Consider the following 18,730-nt stretch of genomic DNA (forward strand, 5'->3'; position numbering starts at 1 on the left):
ACAGCTTGGAAAATTCCAGAAAATGATGTCCTGGCTTTAGATGCTTCTGATAAGCTAATTGACATCATTTGAGTTAATTGGATGTGTACCTGTGGATGTATTTCAAGGCCTACCTTCAAACTCAGTGCCTCTTTGCTTGACATCACAGGAAAATCAAAAGAAATCAGACAATTGCCATTGTAGACCTCCACAAGTCTGGTTCATCCTTGGGAGCAATTTCCAAACGCCTGAAGGTACCACGTTCATCTGTACAAACAATAGTGCGCTAGTATAAACACCATGGGACCATGCAGCCATCATACCGCTCAGGAAGGAGACGCGGTCTGTCTCCTAGAGATGAACGTACTTTGGTGTGAAAAGTGCGAATCAATCCCAAAACAACAGCAAAGGACCTTGTGAAGATCCTGGAGGAAACAGGTACAATAGTATCTATATCCACAGTAAAACGAGTCCTATATCGACATAACCTGAAAGGCCGCTTAGCAAGGAAGAAGCCACTGCTCCAAAAATGCCATAAAAATGGCAGACTACGGTTTGAAACTGCACATGGGGAAAAATATCGTAATTTTTGGAGAAATGTTCTCTGGTCTGATGAAACAAAAATAGAACTGTTTGGCCATAATGACCACCGTTATGTTTGGAGGAAAAAGGGGGATGCTTGGAATCCGAAGAACACCATCCCAACCGTGAAGCATGGGGGTGGCAGCATCATGTGGTGGGGGTGCATTGCTGCAGGAGGGACTGGTGTACTTCACAAAATAGATGGCATCATGAGGGAGGAAAATTATGTGGATATATTGAAGCAACATCTCAAGAAATCAGTCAGGAAGTTAAAGCTTGGTCGCAAATGGGTCTTCCAAATGGACAATGACCCCAAGCGTACTTCCAAAGTTGTGGCAAAATGGCTTAAGGACAACAAAGTCAAGGTATTGGAGTGGCCATCACAAAACCCTGACCTCAATCCTATAGAACATTTGTGGGCAGAAACGAAAAAGCTTGTGCGAGCAAGGAGGCCGACAAACCTGACACAGTTACACCAGCTCTGTCAGGAGGAATAGGCCAAAATTCACCCGGCTGATTGTGGGAAGCTTGTGGAAGGCTACCTGAAATGTTTGACCCAAGTTAAACAATTTAAAGGCAATGCTACCAAATACTATTTGAGTGTATGTAAACTTCTGGCCCACTGGGAATGTGATGAAAGAAAAAAAAAGGTGAAATAAATCTCTCCACTATTATTCTGACATTTCACATTCTTAAAATAAAATGGTGATCCTAACTGACCTAAGACAGGGAATTTATACTCGGATTAAATGTTGGAAATTGTGAAAAACCAAGTTGACATGTATTTGGTAAAGGTGTATGTAAACTTCAACTGTATTTATAAAGTTCTGGATCTGTTGTCACTCTGCCTACAAGTGTACAATCAGTCAGCAATGTAATCTGTTTGCAATTTTTTTATTTTTAATCACACTAAAAGCAACAGCAGGGTGTTATTTTTGTACATTTTATCATATTTACTGTACATGTTTTTAATGTACATTTCTCTTATATAAAACATTTTCAGATAAAATAGCAACATTACGTTATTCTACCTCCATGTTGTAACGGTTTTCTGTAGGCGAAGGAGAGTCGGACCAAAATGCAGCGTGTAGATTGCGATCCATGTTTAATCAAAAACGTAACACGAATCTAAATACAAATACTACAAGAACGTAACGAAAACCGAAACAGCCTATACTTATGTAAACTAACACAGGAACAAGGACACGAAGGACAATCACCCACAAAACACACAAAGAATATGGCTACCTAAATATGGTTCCCAATCAGAGACAACGATAATCACCTGACTCTGATTGAGAACCGCCTCAGGCAGCCAATGTCTATGCTATACACCCCACACAACCCCAAGACGAAACACACCACAAATAAACCCATGTCACACCCTGGCCTGACCCAATAAATGAAGATAAACATAATAAATATAGACCAGGGCGTGACAAATGTGTTCTGGAGTGTGTTTGTTTTGAGATTTGACTTGACCTCTTGTAACATTCAGACTCTTCTCCTCCACTCTGCTGTTTTCGGGCGAGTTCAGCAGGATGCAACGTTTAAAAACATTTGTTTTAAAACATTTGGTGTGGCTGCATTGTCTTTATGGTCCTGGCCTTTGGAACTAACCTGGTCTCAGAGCATTTCATATTATTCTATACATACAGTACCAGGCAAAGGTTTGGCCACACCTACTCATTCCAGGGTTTTTCTTTATTTTCTACCTTTTTCTACATTGTAGAATAATAGTCAAGACATCAAAACTATGAAATAACACATATGGAATCATATAGTAACCAAAGAAATTGTGCAAAGCTGTCATCAAGGCAAAGGGTGACCACTTTGAAGAATCTAAAATATATTTTCATTTGTTGAACACTTTTTTGGTCACTACATGATTCCATATGTGTTATTTCATAGTTTTGATGCCTTCACCATTATCAAGGGTTTTTCTTTATTATTATTATTTTATTACATACAGTACCAGGCAAAGGTTTGGCCATACCTACTCATTCCAGGGATTTTCTTTATTTTTACATTGTAGAATAATAGTGAAGACATCAAAACTATGAAATAACACATATTAAATCATGTAGTAAACATATGTCTTATGTAACCATATCATACTAATTTGAGTGTCCCGGATTTACATTGACTATGTTACGTCTAGTCTGCTGGTGCAGCTGAGGGCGTCAGAGACCATAGACATTTTTAAGAGAGAGCTCAAGACAACTTTATAGCCAGGCTTTTACATGGGTGATGTTATTGTGCTATTTTATCAATCGTATATAATTTATTTGCTTTATAAAATTGTGTTTATCTTATTTATTTTACTTCCATCAGTCTCACTTGGTTTTTTATTGCCCTATTATTATTTTAATATATTTAGTTTCATTTTAATATATATCTTATATTTGTCAATTTTATTTATTATTTGAATTTTTGTTTTAAGAACTTTGAAATGCATAAACTTGTAAGAAATGTGCTCTATAAACATGCCGAACAAACATGTATTTTTTATCCTTAGAAGTCCTTCCTCTTCCTTATTAAACAGGAGCATCATCATTATCAGGAACCTGCTTCCTGGTTGCTGTTGGATGACTTTCCTCTTAGCTCGTCCATTGGAAAGCACCTGGTTTGAGGTCTATAAAGATGTGTCTTTATAGACACAAAAAAATACTTAAGTGTGCAACAATTGAAATGTCTCTGCAATGTTGAAAATCCAACAAAAAGGTAAATATCATGCCACTTTAGAAGAAATAGGAAACTATTTCTGAAAAGTGCAAGGGTGTCAATATATTTGTCTCGCACTGTAAGGTCACGATATCAGGATGGTCGGACCTGGCTAGTTTGTTGCAACATCAAGCAGACTCTAATCGTCACTTTGACATGCGAGTCCCAATATTATAGCCATCGCAGTCCTCTGCATCAATTACTTCCTTGCATTAATTGTTTTCACTATTAATTGGAAAATGAATCAACTTATAAATGTAAACATACACCATGTTTTTTCTTCTCCAAATTCAAACATTGGTAGTAGAATGGCCAGACTGAAGAGCTCAGTGACTTTCAATGTGGCACCGTCATAGAATGTCACCTTTCCACCAAGTCAGTTCGTCAAATTTCTGCCCTGCTAGAGCATTCCCGGTCAACTTTAAGTGCTGATATTGTGAAGGGTGTGACTAGGGTGGCATTCTATGTTCATTTTCTATGTTTTGTATTTCTTTGTTGTTTGGCCGGTGTGTTTCTCAATCAGAGGCAGCTGTCTATCGTTGTCTCTGATTGAGAACCATACTTAGGTAGCTTTTTCCCACTGGGTTTTTGTGGGAAGTTGTTTTCTGTTTTTGTGTCTGCACCAGACAGAACTGTTTCGGTTATTCCTTTTGTAATTTTTGTATTTAGCATTCAGTGAATAAAAGTATGGACACGTACCACGCTGCACCTTGGTCCTCTCCTTCCAACAGCCGTTACAGAAGTGGAAACATCTAGGAGCAACAACAGCTCAGCCATGAAATGGTAGGCCACACAAGCTCACAGAACGGGACCGCCAAGTGCTGAAGTACAAAGTGTGTAAAAATTGTCTGTCCTCGGTAGCAACACTCACTAACAAGTTCCAAATTTCCTCTGGAAGCAACATCAGCACAATAATTGTTCGTCGGGAGTTTCATTAAAATGGGTTTCCATGGCCGAGCAGCCGCACAGAAGACCAAGATCACCATGCACAATGCCAAGCATCTGGAGTGTTGTAAAGCTTGCCGATATTGGACTCTCGAGCAGTGGAAAAGCGTTCTCTGGAGTGATGACTCACTCTTCACCATCTGGCAGTCCGACAGACAAAACCTGGGTTTGGCGGATCCCGGGAGAACGCTACCTGCCCCAATGCATAGTGCCAACTGTAAAGTGCGAATAATGGTCTGGAGCTGTTTTTCATGATTCGGGCTAGGCCCCTTAGTTCCAGTGAAGGGAAATCTTAAAGCTATCAAATAAATGACATTCTAGACAATTCTGTGCTTCCAACTTTGTGGCAACAGTTTGAGGAAGGTCCTTTCCTCTTTCAGCATGACAATGCCCTCATGCACAAAGTCCCATCCTGAAATGGTTTGTAGAGATCGGTGTGGAATAACTTGACTGGCCTGCACAAAGCACTGACCTCAACCCCATCGAACACCAATGGAACACCAACTGCGAGCCAGGCCTTATCACCCAAAATCAATGCCTGACCTCACTAATGCTCTTGTGGCTGAATGGAAACAAGTCCCCACAGCAATGTTCCACCATCTCGTGGAAAGCCTTCCCAGAAGACTGGAGGTTATAGCAGCATAGGGGGACCAACTCCATATTAATGCCCATGATTTTGGAATGAGATGTTCAACGAGCAGGTGTCCACATGCTTTTAGGCATGTAGTGTACAGGTTGGAACCGGTTCAGGGAACAAAACCAGAAAATAACAAACGTTTTCAAGGAATAGAAACAGAACCAGGAGCGAAAGAGATCCATACTGTTACGGAACAGAACCGCTATTGAGAACCGGTTAATAACGTTACATTCAAGTCATTGTTTTTTAGTCCCACTCAAACGTATGCTGTTGCACCATGGCATTTGGGAAATAAAACACGGCACAACCAGCATTACAAAATATCAAATTTGTTTTATAAAAAAAATTGCACATGCACACCCACACAATATTTTGTAACCCCCAATATAGGTTATTTCTTTTCATAAAGCTAGCACACAATTGCAGACTTTTAAAACATGGTTTTGAAGACACCATGGGGAAAGCTTTGCACAGTTTGATTATAAATTTTTATGTACAAAAAAGGCAGTCTGAAAATCAAGTATAAACATTTAAAAACAATTTACAAATGGACAAAGTACAAAAAGAGCAAGTCACTCAAACAATATGTATAGAAGCAATGACAGACAACTTATTATGGAAAAGATGTACATCTATTAACTGTAGATTGAAATGCCTATTTGGCTGAGAATTGTACAGAACGTTATACAGAATGCTTTTGATACATTCTTTTTTGGCAGTCTCAGTTCAAATCTCATGTAAGTAGTAGTTCAAAAACAAAACAGTGATGTAAATTGAATGGAAAGATGAAATGATTAACAAAATAGTGTAAGAGGTTCTTAACAGATGGAAAAAGGTTTCCTTTCACATACAAACTGGACCAGAAAACGGCTGAACATCTGCATACTCATCATGGATAGTTTTGATAAATATAATACATTGGCTTTCAATTAATCATACATTCACTACTCTGTGTGCTAGTTGGGGGCTGACACAAATACAATACTTCTGGGCAAACAGAAAGAGCTCAGTTTCATAAATGAAATAGAGTTGGCTTCTGTGAACATGGAGTCAAATTAGTTGGAATTCTAGGGGTCATTATGGAGGTAGACTTGTCTTGTTGAAATCACAATTTCTATGTAACAAAAAATAACTTAGTATGACTTACATCCAATGAAGGTTATTCTATCAAACCTTGTGTCTGGGATAAGTCAAAAACAACATTCTCCTACTGCATAATGCAAGTTTGGAGTGTACTCTACAAAAATGTTTTGTTTTAAACAAAATGGTAACCAACTGCACATTAATTCACACCATGCTTTGTTGTTGCACAGGAAGAATGCTGATTTAAACTTATCCTGGAAACAGTTTTGATTGAACCGGCCTTCAATTACATTTCCTTCTTGTCCATTGTCTTGTACACAAACCTATGTCAAAATGGGATTGTGAATGCAGAATGAACACATTGCAAGTATTGTATATAACATGAAGAACAAAATAAAAGTGCCTTGAATTTTGTGTCAAAATAGTGACAATGTACTGACAAAAAAAACATTAAATACACCTTTACATTTTCACCACACTTATTTCTTTTTTTTTCTCTTTTTGTCATTTTAATGTGGACAGAACATGAAGAGTGTAAAGTTGGGCCTTCTTAAGTTTCAAACAAGCTAATAATGCTCAGGTCCTCCAGAAAACATGACACTCTTACAAGTAATAAAATGCACATCATGAGCTTTGATAAACATCTTTTGCAAAAATATTTCATGTTTAGAAGTATGTATTGCAATGACATGAATGCATACAAGACATAAAAAATCTCCACTGACTGGACACAAACAATTGTGCATTTATAAGGCAAATAAATGGAGGTTGGTTTCAACTAGGCATTTCATGACCATTCAACTACTTAAAAAATAAAGAAACTGAATCTTGAAATCCTTTCCTATCTAATGTGCTTGTCCAGAGGTATTTTGGTGTGTTTGAAGAACTAATACTTGCTGTTAGGAATTGATACTTGCTTATCTGACTTCGGTCTTTCTGGAGATGTAGCATATTTTACCAGTGCACAGATTCAGGTTCTAGGTCGTGACTAGTCAAATGTGTACCTGGGCTTGAGTTGAACTAAGAACCAATCTGACAATTAGGTTTGTATGGAATATTCTGTATGGAGGTAAAGAAAACGAGGACATGCTTTTTACTACTAAAATAAATTTAGTACATTTTGCTCAGTGTAGATTCTGTCATCAAATGCACCGACATAGCATGCACATGTGCCTTGCTAACATGTTCTGATAGAAAAGGCCATCAGTTAGCATGTGCTTCAAATGTTGGGTGGGATTTGATCATTCTGGATGTGCTTTCAGGTAAAACATGCAAACCTCCCATACAGTTCCCATACAAGGACCTCAGCTGCCATAAACCTGCTCTTTTCCTTGCATCATTTGGGTACTACAACATGAAGTGTATGGTTAGGAAGGGCCACCAGTAGTAGTCTCATCAAGTATGATGTTGACTGGCCATTCTGAGCTCTATCGGTGGTCTCAGCCCTAAAGAGACTGGTTTAAACACCTCATATTCTGGGGGACATTGTAGTCTTCAGTCAAACACACACCTACATACTATTGGCCAATTCAAGATGGAGAATATTTTATCCCATCGCATTGCAGTCTTGTGCTTCAGATAGCAAAATATACATGACCAGAGAGGTTGGCTTATGACATTAAATGTCAAACTATGAGGTCCCTGGACCTTATTCAAAATACACACTGCAATTAAAAAATAAATGGTTTCTAGTAGACAACAACATGTGTAAGAGTACAGCATCTGACTTGTTATTAAATGCCATCAAAATCTTCAACCACTGGATTTTTCTTCTCACAGGACTGAACTTACAGTAATGGAAGTGTTTGAGATTTAGGGCTCTATTCAATCCGAATCGAGGAAATTCAGCTTTTCAGCGTGATTGAAATTTAAAGGCAATGTACCAGCTTTAGTGGAGACCGCATTCATGGTAAACACTGCTCAATCGGAGATGACCTTTACATTTCTATCACGGAATCTGTACCGCTTCAGCACTACAGATTGAATAGAGCCCTCTATGATGTGGTTGGTAATATACTTCAAGTATATGAAGGGGTTATTTTACAGTGCCAAGTCTTTTCAATAGATTCTTCCCTTTGGAGAGCAGTCCCTTTTTCTTTTTGGAGGACAAGTCGCGGGGGCCCCTGATGGGACTGCCAGGCCCCACGGTAGCAGGGCCAGTGCCGGGGATGTGTTGGTGCACTTTGGGGTAGGCAGCTCTTCTGGGCAGACTCGATTTTCCCAACGGAACCTAATGGAAGACCCGTAAGGGACAGTTCAGGGGGGTTAAAAAGCCAGCCCTCTTGCACCCCAGTCACTACTCCCTTCCACTCAGTCCATTCTGTCTCAGCAGGGCCACCATACCTTTGGCTTCATCAGTCTATCTCCCTTATAGTGCAGCCCAGTTCAACTTGTCAATGCTCGGATGTCGTCTCTTTAGTGTACTGAGGTGCTGTATACCCCCCTCCCCCACTGCCATGTAGACACAGTCTGTCATCAAGCTGGTTTAAAAGATAAAGACTTCAATGCCAAAGAATATGTCCACATATTACTGCTCTCTTTACCAATAGCACTGAGATTCTCCAGCATGGCTATCAATGGCAAAGGCCATGCCTTTCACACAAAAACAAGAGTTGCAATATTGTATTAACATTATGGGACAACATATGACAGCAGATTTTCTTTTTAAATATAAAGGGCATTCATATACAATTAGGTTACAGTAAACATCTAATATCTACATATTCCTTAATTGTAATCATGAGCTAAAAGGCTTCTTTTCAATTGCACTTAGGAAAGATGTAACCTTAAGATTCCATTAACATGAAACTGTAGTCTCTATCCTTAAGATCCCATTAACATGAAACTGTAGTCTCTATCCTTAAGATCCCATTAACAAGAGACTGTAGTCTCTAGCACAGTAGTATATGGCTGTAGTATATAACTACATATTATACGTTAAAAATATGGTTAGAAAATCTAATTGATGCCACTTTCTATGAGAAAAACATGTTAATAGCTCTTTTTTCTATTTTGCATCATTCCTTATGTGAAAGAAAAAGTGCACCCCACTAACAACTTAACAAGGGCATTGTGGAGCGGACCACTATCTCGGGCATCTATGGGTAAAGAAACGGCAATTATAATTTTATCTGATTGATTGGATTGCCTGTCTGGCAGACATGTGATTACCATTGACTTGTTTCGAGCAGCTTGATTAGATTAAGTGTGGCAGGGTGCACTGCTTCAAGGAGAGAGGAGGTTCTATCAGAATGTTAGCTATAGAGTCTGATTGAATGTTACCACTAGTACTACGGGGAGGCAACCTAGGCGTGCAACAATGGCCTTTTAGCTTACCATGATTTACAGCAGGAGTCTTATCTTGAGAGACTGACATTGTAATGTACAACACCCAGAGAAACAACTGAAGATACCATGCTTCTTGTCTAATGCATTGGCTAGGGTGGTCGTCCTTAACTTGCTCAGTAGCTCAGTTGGTAGAGCATGGCATTGCAACACCAGGATAGTGGGTTTGATTACCGGACCACACATACGTAAAATGTATGCACGCGTGACTAAGTTGCTTGGGATCAAAGAGTCTGCTAAATGGCATATATTATTTATAAGTTAACACAACAACCTGAATGCTTTTACAACAAACTCACGTCCAATATTAGCACGGACATCGCTGATACTTTACTGAGGGAAAATGTACTTACTACGAGTGTGATATGTGGTCTAGCTATTTTAAGATGAATGCACTAATTGTAATTTGCTCTGGATAAGAGCATCTGATAAATTACTCAAATGTAAACAAAAACGGTAAAATATGTAAACTGAGAACAAATGTGTCATCCTGGTGTGTTCCACAGTATTCTATCACTAATGTTCTGGTTCATTTAAAAAAAGAGAAATATTTACATCCATTCAAAATGAATGAACTGAAACATAAGCTGGTATAATAAAGGTCATAAAATGTGTGTGTGCGTGTGTGTGTTGCATACCGGAAACTAAGGGGAACCCATGTCATCTGCATTAGACGAGGGGAGCGTAACCTTGGTATCCTCAGTTGCTCACTTACGTGATGGAAACAGAGCCTCTAAGGTGTGAAATGAACACTCTTCTTCTGTTTTGCCAAGCGGGTGAGGAAAAGAAAAATGCAGTGATGGCATTTCAATAGTCTGCACTATGAGAATGACAAACTAGAACACCAGCCAAGAAATTTCAGATGAAACCTGCTGTTATTCAAACATTAACTTGCAATTATTTGTTAAACAAAGAATTATAGTCACATTATTTTACAGCTAGTATTATGATTACTTTCGATATTATACTCTCAAAGAGCAACGTAACCTTCTTGATATCTTGCATGCTATTTTACAAGTAAGCAATATACAAAAACAAGGCTTCGGAAGCAAATACAGAAGTCATACTGTACTCGACTTATCGTTCACTATAAAAAGGTTCAAGGGGAATTCATGCATCATAAAGAGAAAACATACGGTGCTACAGTCTAGATATTTCATCCTCCGGTACATCAAAACTATTTCCTCTATTAGAGCCTATTTTAGATTAAACACAGGTAATACCCATAAAGCATGTATTGCAATGCTAAATGTGCATGTGCAAAAACATTTAAAGTTACAATTTTCTTTTATTGTTTCTGTGTATTCTCTTTGAGAACGCTATATGAACATGTCCACATTTTAAAATCCTTCACAGCAGTCAACATTAAAAAATAAAAAGTACCTCTGTCAAGTATTAATAGCATTCGTTATATTTCTGAGACATCAACAACGTTTACAGCATAATGCTCCGAAGTCTGACTTCCCACCATACGTTCAGAAATGAAACACTCACAAGCACAGACGGGAAACTAAAGGAGTAAGGAGATAAAGGGAACAGAAAGGAGAGAATGGATGACAGAGGGCTAGTACTGCGAGAGAGCATGTACCCTTTTGGTCTTTATCAGCGCTGCAGCGTCCTGCGGGTATCGAGAATCTCCACATGGAGTGTCAGTGAGAAAAACCTCAACATCGTCAGGCACTTCTTCTAGAAAGTTGGAGGGAACAAGACCTTTGTGTCCATTGAGCTCGCCCTGAGGGATCACAAACACACAGGGTGACTCGCAGAGAATGTACATCGGATTCCACAATATAGCGGACTAGACAAAAGGGATACAAAATGATAATTTGCAATTGTTTATCCTACGACGACTATTACCATCACTGTCATTTCCACTGGTGTTTATTTGCACAAAGCTGGTTGAAGACAATGAGCTCCTTAAATATCATTATGTGTAAGTCACGTCTCACATACTTACATAATGAAACCCATCTTCATCAATTTCACCAAAAACTGTTATGACGTCACCAGCGCAGAATGTCAGTTCAGCCTGTCAAAACAGTGAGATGTTCCAGTTAAGTTTGACCTGTTTTCTCTACAACAAAGCAGCTTGAATCTGTTGAAGATTATCTCTACAACCCAACCACATTGGATATTGTTCGGGTTGAATTTGTGTGAAATGCTGTACTTCCTATTCCAATCACTGAGATGCATTGCAGATCTAGAAGTGTCAATGAAGTCTTGGCAGACTGTTGCAACTATCAAATGCATCAAGTGTTGGATGGTTGAAAACAGGATTGCAACACAGACAATAGGCATACCACACTACTATCTACTCCTGCAGGTCTTTCCAAAACACACAAACCAAACATAGGAGACTGCTCAACACACAGACCAACCCGAGGAAGGATGCCAGTGCAGGCTATGAGTGAGGGGCTGTGTTCATGAGAGGGGTATAACTGTAGCCTAATCCACCATGTGAAGACCACCTCTTCTGAACACTCCACCAACAGTTATAGAGAAAACACAGAGAGGACGCTCCTTTCACTCACCTCATTCAGCCCGTCTCTCCCGTACTGTGTGGCCGTGCCAATAGAAAGGCGAGAGTGAGTGACACCAGGGGGAAGGGCCATAAGTACAACAGGAAAATGTTAAGCTACTAATAAATGGGGACTAAATTACTGGTACAGACTGGGAGTAAATCTAGGGAGTAAGTATGGCTGGTGTATTTGTGCAATGTTGGCAAGGCAAGCAGGTAAGTCGTTAGTAACAGGGTAGAACTACCTCTACACCTGACTCCATAACAGCAGGAATAGTCTTCAACAAGGATGGTCCTCCAAAAGCATCATACACACAGCACAGCATACAGTTGAATTATTCTGATGAGCTGTGAGACGTCTAATATAGGAAAAACTGTGACCTGGACAAAATGTACTCCCAATCATATTCCTTTTTCTCAGTTTATAAAGAACCAACTGTCTATTTCTGTTTATAACATGTTATACAATCAAGGGCAGGGACAGAGGTATTGAGTCACATGCATCCTGATGGCATCTGGTCTGTAAATGGGGGAGGAGCCGTGGAGAAGAGGATATAAAGCTAGAGGTCTAGCAGTGCTGTACCTCCACATCCACGTTGGGGGAGCTCTCCCTGGGGTCGTAGTCATACAGGGCCACCATTCTACGTGTGGACGAGGGGTGCTGACGCCCACTCCGCCTGTTCCTCTCTGGACAATCAATAAGAATGAGAAGTAACACACTAGAAAGACTCACTTTACTACTGAGTTGTAAATTCTCACACTAAAATGACACAATGTAATGCCTTATGATAAGGCATGAATGACTGTCTATTACCATGGCAAAGGCTGAATGAATGATTCCGTTTCAATGATACATGGTACATGATGGTGAAAGCCATAATGAACACCCCCACCACTTTACTGGAGACGAGCATGTTGGAGACTGACAGAAAATACCCATAATTCCCTACTCAAACTCTCATAAGAAAAGTGAAGAAAGGGTGGAAGAAGAAAAGTGTGAAGGTGAAGGAAGAGTGCATCTAAAGAGAACACAGACCTCGCTTGGATTTTCGGGACCTGCGGTTTATTGAGCGGCCATCTTTGAAGCGGTCGCAGTTCACTTCACAGGAAAGCAGAGAGAGAGAAAAGAACGAGGGAAACGATTGTAGAGACAGAGAAATTAGAGTACCATCAGCAAAAGACATAAGTGTAGAAGAAGAAAGTTAGAGATAGAAGAGAAGAGAAAGAGACAATCAACTGCAGTAGTAGAGAGCGAAAGAGTAGCAGAAAAAAAAAACAGAAATTGGGAGTCCAGGTGCTGCACTACCTAATTTCTCTACAGGAGTGTTGAGTGGGAGGAAGCCCTGTTTGAGTAGCTGGTCCATCATCTCATCATCCTCAGTCTGGATCTCTGACACCATGTTACAGGGGATCAGACCTGGACGGTCACGGATCTCTGCCCTGTAAAAACCATCCGTGTCCTTATCCCCAAACACCTGACCAGCACAGAGAACAATGTTAGCAGGGGGGGAGAGAAAGAGACTGAATTTGCTATTAAAACAGTAATGGTGGTGGCAAAGTGTAGATGCAGAATTATATCAAATTCTGGGCCTGTCCATTTCAGAGAAATTTAATGACCATAATGCTGTAAGTCAGGGATCATCAACTTAGATTCAGCCATTTCTCTTCTGCAGATGTAGACTGTTTGAATTGTAGACAAATTGAATGTAAGAAGCCCAAACAGATATATTTGACTAAAATATAATAATTTCAAACCTTGCTTGCTTTTGTATAAGATCACATATTATGCATGGGAATATGTGGGAAAAGATGTCCTAAATTAGAATCACTAGGAGCTGATTCCCAGATGTTTTTACAGTCTTCTATGTAAAAAAATATATATTTTAAAAATATTATAAATTATATTTGGGGGCCAAATAAAACCACACGAATTTGGTCCGTGGGCCGCCAGTTGGTGAACCCTGCTGTAAGTCATCACTAGGCCCTGTTGTTGTTAGTCTGAGTGAAGCAGATAGGACTAAAGCACTGTGTGGATCAGGGAAACACCTTGATGATCTGCCCCTCTTTGAAGGGCAGCTCCTCGTCAGCAGCATCAGGGTTGGGGGACATGGACAGAGGGTCGTAGTCAAACAGGGCCACAAATATACGTGCCAGGTCCTCTGGCTCTGACTCTTCGTAGTATTCTGGCGACCGGCGCCCGCGGCCCTGCCCGCCGTACCCATCTGAAACATAGGAGAGGGCACTGCTGCTACTGCCAGCCCTGCTACTGCCAGCCCTGCTACTGCCAGCCCTGCTACTGTCAGCCAAGGACAGGCTGGGGAGCAGAGTAGAGTGGAGGGTAGGGGGACGAGAAGATGTCACTTTGTCAGAGCTGATAGACAGGGGAGAGGGCCATGAAATGTATGTGTGAAAAACAGCTTTAAAGGGGTTTGAAGAATGGTAATTCTACACTATTGTGTCCATTGCGAAGTTTATCATCCTCTCAAGGAGCACCTGGCTCAAGTTTCTTTTTTACAAGACCCTAATTACAGAGCAAAATCTACAAATTTGAATTAAATATGTTAGCAAGATACTTATTTTACAAAGTCTATGCTGTCTATAATTGACAGATAGCACAGATTGGCAGTTTTTTCCACACATCTATGAATGCTGGTATGACAACAAACAGAGTACCTTTATAACACTCACAGGTACAGTTCGACAGAGGTCAAGTAGGAGAGACGCCAGCACATGTCATGCCAAGCTATGGGATGCAGAGGTAACTAGATGACAATGCACATGAAAATAACGGAGGGAAACAGACTGACTGTTCATTGCTGTTTTACCGTCTCACAGAGCCCAACAGATGCATGCGTTCCACTCTTCAAAATGAGGAAGTATACTTCATTATCAATACAAGAGGGGTAAAACTATGCTCACATTAGAAATAAAGTATTAAGGTAAAGGGCAAATTAACATTCCCCAAAGAAATTAGAACATCAAATGCCATAGCAGAAATCTGACCCAAAGAATCCCCCTGATTTTCATTCACTCATGGATTTCCTGGCACGAACGAACCAAATGTTTCAATAGCACAATTCTGTGAACATTTCTGTTAAATGATGTTTTAATGATACAATACTAATGTTTGGTTTAGATGACAACAGGTTCATCACTGTGCAATGGAGTGATACCAACAAGACACCAGTCCACTTACACATCCAATGGTTTTCCTTCTCACTGGACTGTAGTAAACAATCGGTCATGCAAAATCACAGAGTCAACAGGGGGAGGCTATACGCCCTGGGAGGAGGGCGAGAGAGGAGCAGAGGGAGGGTGTAAAGAAGGAAGGAGGGGTCTCAAAGGGAGGCCTGGAATTGAGGCTGCAGGCAGACATACAGGAAGGGGAGGGGACACTTATTATTCAGCTCCAGAAAAAGTGTACATCTGGTCTTCCCTGTCAGCCTAGTGTAAAATTCACACTCAAGCTTTAGACTACCATTCACCTCTAATATCAATTAGGGTTCTTAACACTGTCTTTTCTGTCGCTTGCAAGGTTTATTCATTTAGTTGTAGAGAGAGGCTGGGCCACATACCATTATGATGCCATATCCTGTGCCGAGCTACACTGCCGTGATAGTAAACATTCTCCTTGCCAGGTGAGAGGTTCCCCTCACTCCCCTCACTCTCCATCATGGTGATCTCTACAGACGGTACCAATCAGATCACAGTGTTACTGTTAGGCACCCCCCCCCCCCACTGCTCTGGCCCACGGCTTGGCTGGACATGCTGCTGGGGGGGGGGGTCAGGTGGTGGGATAAGGAAACAGGTTGTACTCTGGAGTTCTTCAACGTAAAACAGCAATGCTTTGCACTGTGTGAGATAGAGGGAAGGGTTAAAGCGGGTGAGCCCTCTAGGATCACAGTATATAGAGGCTATAGACCGACAACCACACATCTCTTCATTTTTTCTGTTAGAAGCACCAAGTAAACAATAGCAGCCCCTCCCCCGACCTGCTTATGCCTCGTCAGAAACACCATGAAGAGGTATGAAGATGGACTGAACTCCCGGTGTAGGGGAACACCACTACAGAGAACTACATGGTTGTTTAAGGTCATGTGTCTATGGGAGAGATGTTCAGCTCAGCTCACATGAGTAAGGCAACACATGGGGGAAATAAATACACAACAACAGTCCCTGCAGAGGAGGACGGGGCATCTCGTCATGTGGTGACCGCACTAACCAATGGAAGGAACCATCATGGGCCGTCGCTGTGGGGGGTTGCCGCCGTGGACCGGCCTCCTCCCTGAATGGTCCAGCCGGTCGCCATGGGAGCATCCATGGGAGGGGGAGTTCCCTATAATCTTTAGAGGGAGAGAAAATACAGCTTAGGTTCAAATAAACTGCCTTCCTCACAGAACGAACCAGCCATTCAAAAGGATCGCAAAACTATAAGAGCAAATGACGTCACTTCCATTTGTCCTTAAGGAGGCAAAATAAGAGTAATAAATAAACCCATAAAATAAAGAGAACAAACAAATCAATAAACCATCAACAGAACCAAAGTAAATCAACCCCAGACACCACAACAGGATCAGATGTTTAGCTAAAGACCATTTGTTTGTTTTGTTCTGCTCATGTCTGCTCCTTGATGAGAAGAGGGAGTGAGCGAGTAGAGGAAAGAGAATAGAATGGAGAAAGGCATAGTTAGCTGAGCACAACCAGAATGGCTTCAGCCTGGGGCCCAAACCAGAGAGAGAGACTGAGGCCCAAAGGCTTCTCTTCCAGTTAGTCATACAGGGTATATGGGACAGAGATGGCGGCAGGGGAATCGAGCAACAAGCTGACCATTGCTGTGTGTGGTATGGGAGTAGGAGAGGACATTCTGCTGAATTTTTTGGGGGGGAAAACATGAAGAGGGGATTGTTCATTCTCTGCCAAGCACTAACATGATGCAGATGGACTGATGGCTAAATTAGCTAAAGGCTATGAGAGACTACCCTCGATGTAATCCCACTAGGAAAGGCTGGATTTGTCATAGGACTCCAGCCTTTACGAGCAATGAGAGCCAGGACATGCTGAAATTGAGATCCCCTGTGGAAGGTGGAGCAATCAGGGTAAAGTCAGAGGTGGGATAGGATGGGCAAGATGTCTGTCAGAGCTGCATATCAACCCCACTGGCTGGTTGAGAGAGGAGGGCGGAGCAGAATAGGGATAGCGCATCCCCATGCAAACTATTATGGTTGAGCTGCCATTTTGTTTCAAAATGAATCTTTGAGACATCAGACACAAAAACGTTTTGAAATGGCCTTTAGGTAATCAAAAATGTTTCAATTAAAAACTCACGGAATGTTCTAAAAACGAGCAAACTACACACATGAAAAACTACAAATAAGAATCACCATGAACATGTACGAATAACTTGCCAGAATACTGCACAAAACAAAAATAAATCAAAGTAAAGGCGGGAGAACCATAGAGAGAAAAAACACCAAGAATAAAGGTATGGTTTTACTGCTTGCTGATGGAATATACAGCAGATTAGAGTCTGAGTCACACACACCAGCGGCTGGTCCGAGACCCTGTTGAGCCTGTTCACATAGCTGGCCCTAAGGTCCCTGTGATAGGCCCTGTCCAGATCGTGGAGCCTGCCCTTGCTCAGGGCTCCGTGTCTGGGGCTTTGTCCTGGCTCCCGCGTTGGCCCGTAGTGTACCTCCCTGTTCCTCAGGTCAGACAGGTGGCCCGTCTTAGGGCTGTCACAGTAGTCCTCATCCATGCTGCACTGCCGTGTCAGCTGCTTCTTCCTGCCTGCAGCCAGAGCCCTTCGTTCTACCGGCCCCTCACAGTGGATGTAGCGGATATGGCCCCTCATGGGGCTGCCGTGGGGGTAACCCCTGTACCCCAAAGAGCCCTCCTCCTCGCTGCCACAGTCCAGGCCACTGTCAGGACTCTTGGTGAGCCGGCGCAGGCTGCGCTCCTCGAAAGCGTAGGCATAGCGGGGAGAGGAGTGCTGACGCTGCAGCAGGCGGCGGTGGTTCTTGCTGGGGGAGAGGTGGTTGTGCTGATGGGGGTCCTGCTGGTAGATACGGGGGCCCCTGCGGTGCATGCGGGGTGTACCAGGCCTGCCTTCGTCGTCAAAGCGCAGGCGCTGATGATGATGACCCATCCCTACCACTCCGTCGGGCTCGTCCTCGGCCACCTCAGGGATGCTGTGGAGACGTTTACGACGCAGGGACTTCTGTCTCACCACCTCCCTCTGTAGGTCCCAGCAGTCCCTCTCCTCTCCCAGGTCCTGACGCCTGTAATACTTCTGTATGACCAGAACGGTCCAGCCACAGAGCGGAGCGCAGAGTTGATTGGTTTGGATTGGCATTTGAATGAAGAGTTTTTTGTTTTAATTTCAGGAGGTTCGTTTAGTTTTTGAAGGTGTTAGAACAGGCAGGAAACAACACAGTGTGTGAATAAAAAATAAAATGGGGGAAAAAAGACAAAATAAGAACAGAATTAGTTATTTGTGGCAGAATGGCCAGATGCAAGGCATGCAGTGTCATTCCGTGAGCTGGGGGAAATGGCATGCTCTGAACGGGAATCTGTGGGAGGAACCAAAGGCAGTGATAGACAGCCACACTGAGGATGGGTCTGGGAGAGGATTTCGGTCGCCAGGACAGATTCGTAAAGGGTGCAAAAAAATCTGCCATATGAGAAATCCTCACAGATAAATGAAACAGGTGACAAACTCACGAAACATATAAGTGAATGAACTAATTAAGAAAAGCCTTAAAACACATTGCACCAAGCACAGCCCGGGCTAGTGAATAAGAAATATATATACTAACCAAGAGGAATAAGGCAGCAAACTGAGCAAAGCACTTGCATAAGCAAAATAAGACATGTTAAAAGTATCTCAGTCTGTTCTAACATTTTCAGACATGACCCGA

General features: G+C 41.8%; 1 protein-coding gene across 1 annotated transcript in view; it reads right to left on the reverse strand.

Annotated features, from left to right (window-relative positions):
• Window positions 1-5,180: 5,180 nt before the first annotated feature.
• Window positions 5,181-18,730, reverse strand: part of LOC135514175 (RIMS-binding protein 2-like) — a 127,865-nt gene continuing 114,315 nt past the window's right edge. The window contains 7 exon segments of the mRNA XM_064937429.1: window positions 5,181-8,180; window positions 10,884-11,027; window positions 11,253-11,324; window positions 12,397-12,500; window positions 13,120-13,288; window positions 13,860-14,035; window positions 16,036-16,156. Coding sequence (XP_064793501.1) covers window positions 7,986-8,180; window positions 10,884-11,027; window positions 11,253-11,324; window positions 12,397-12,500; window positions 13,120-13,288; window positions 13,860-14,035; window positions 16,036-16,156 — 981 coding nt within the window. The 3' untranslated portion in view covers window positions 5,181-7,985.

Source organism: Oncorhynchus masou, chromosome 25 (assembly GCF_036934945.1).
Source record: "Oncorhynchus masou masou isolate Uvic2021 chromosome 25, UVic_Omas_1.1, whole genome shotgun sequence".
In the NCBI taxonomy this organism is placed as follows: domain Eukaryota; kingdom Metazoa; phylum Chordata; class Actinopteri; order Salmoniformes; family Salmonidae; genus Oncorhynchus; species Oncorhynchus masou.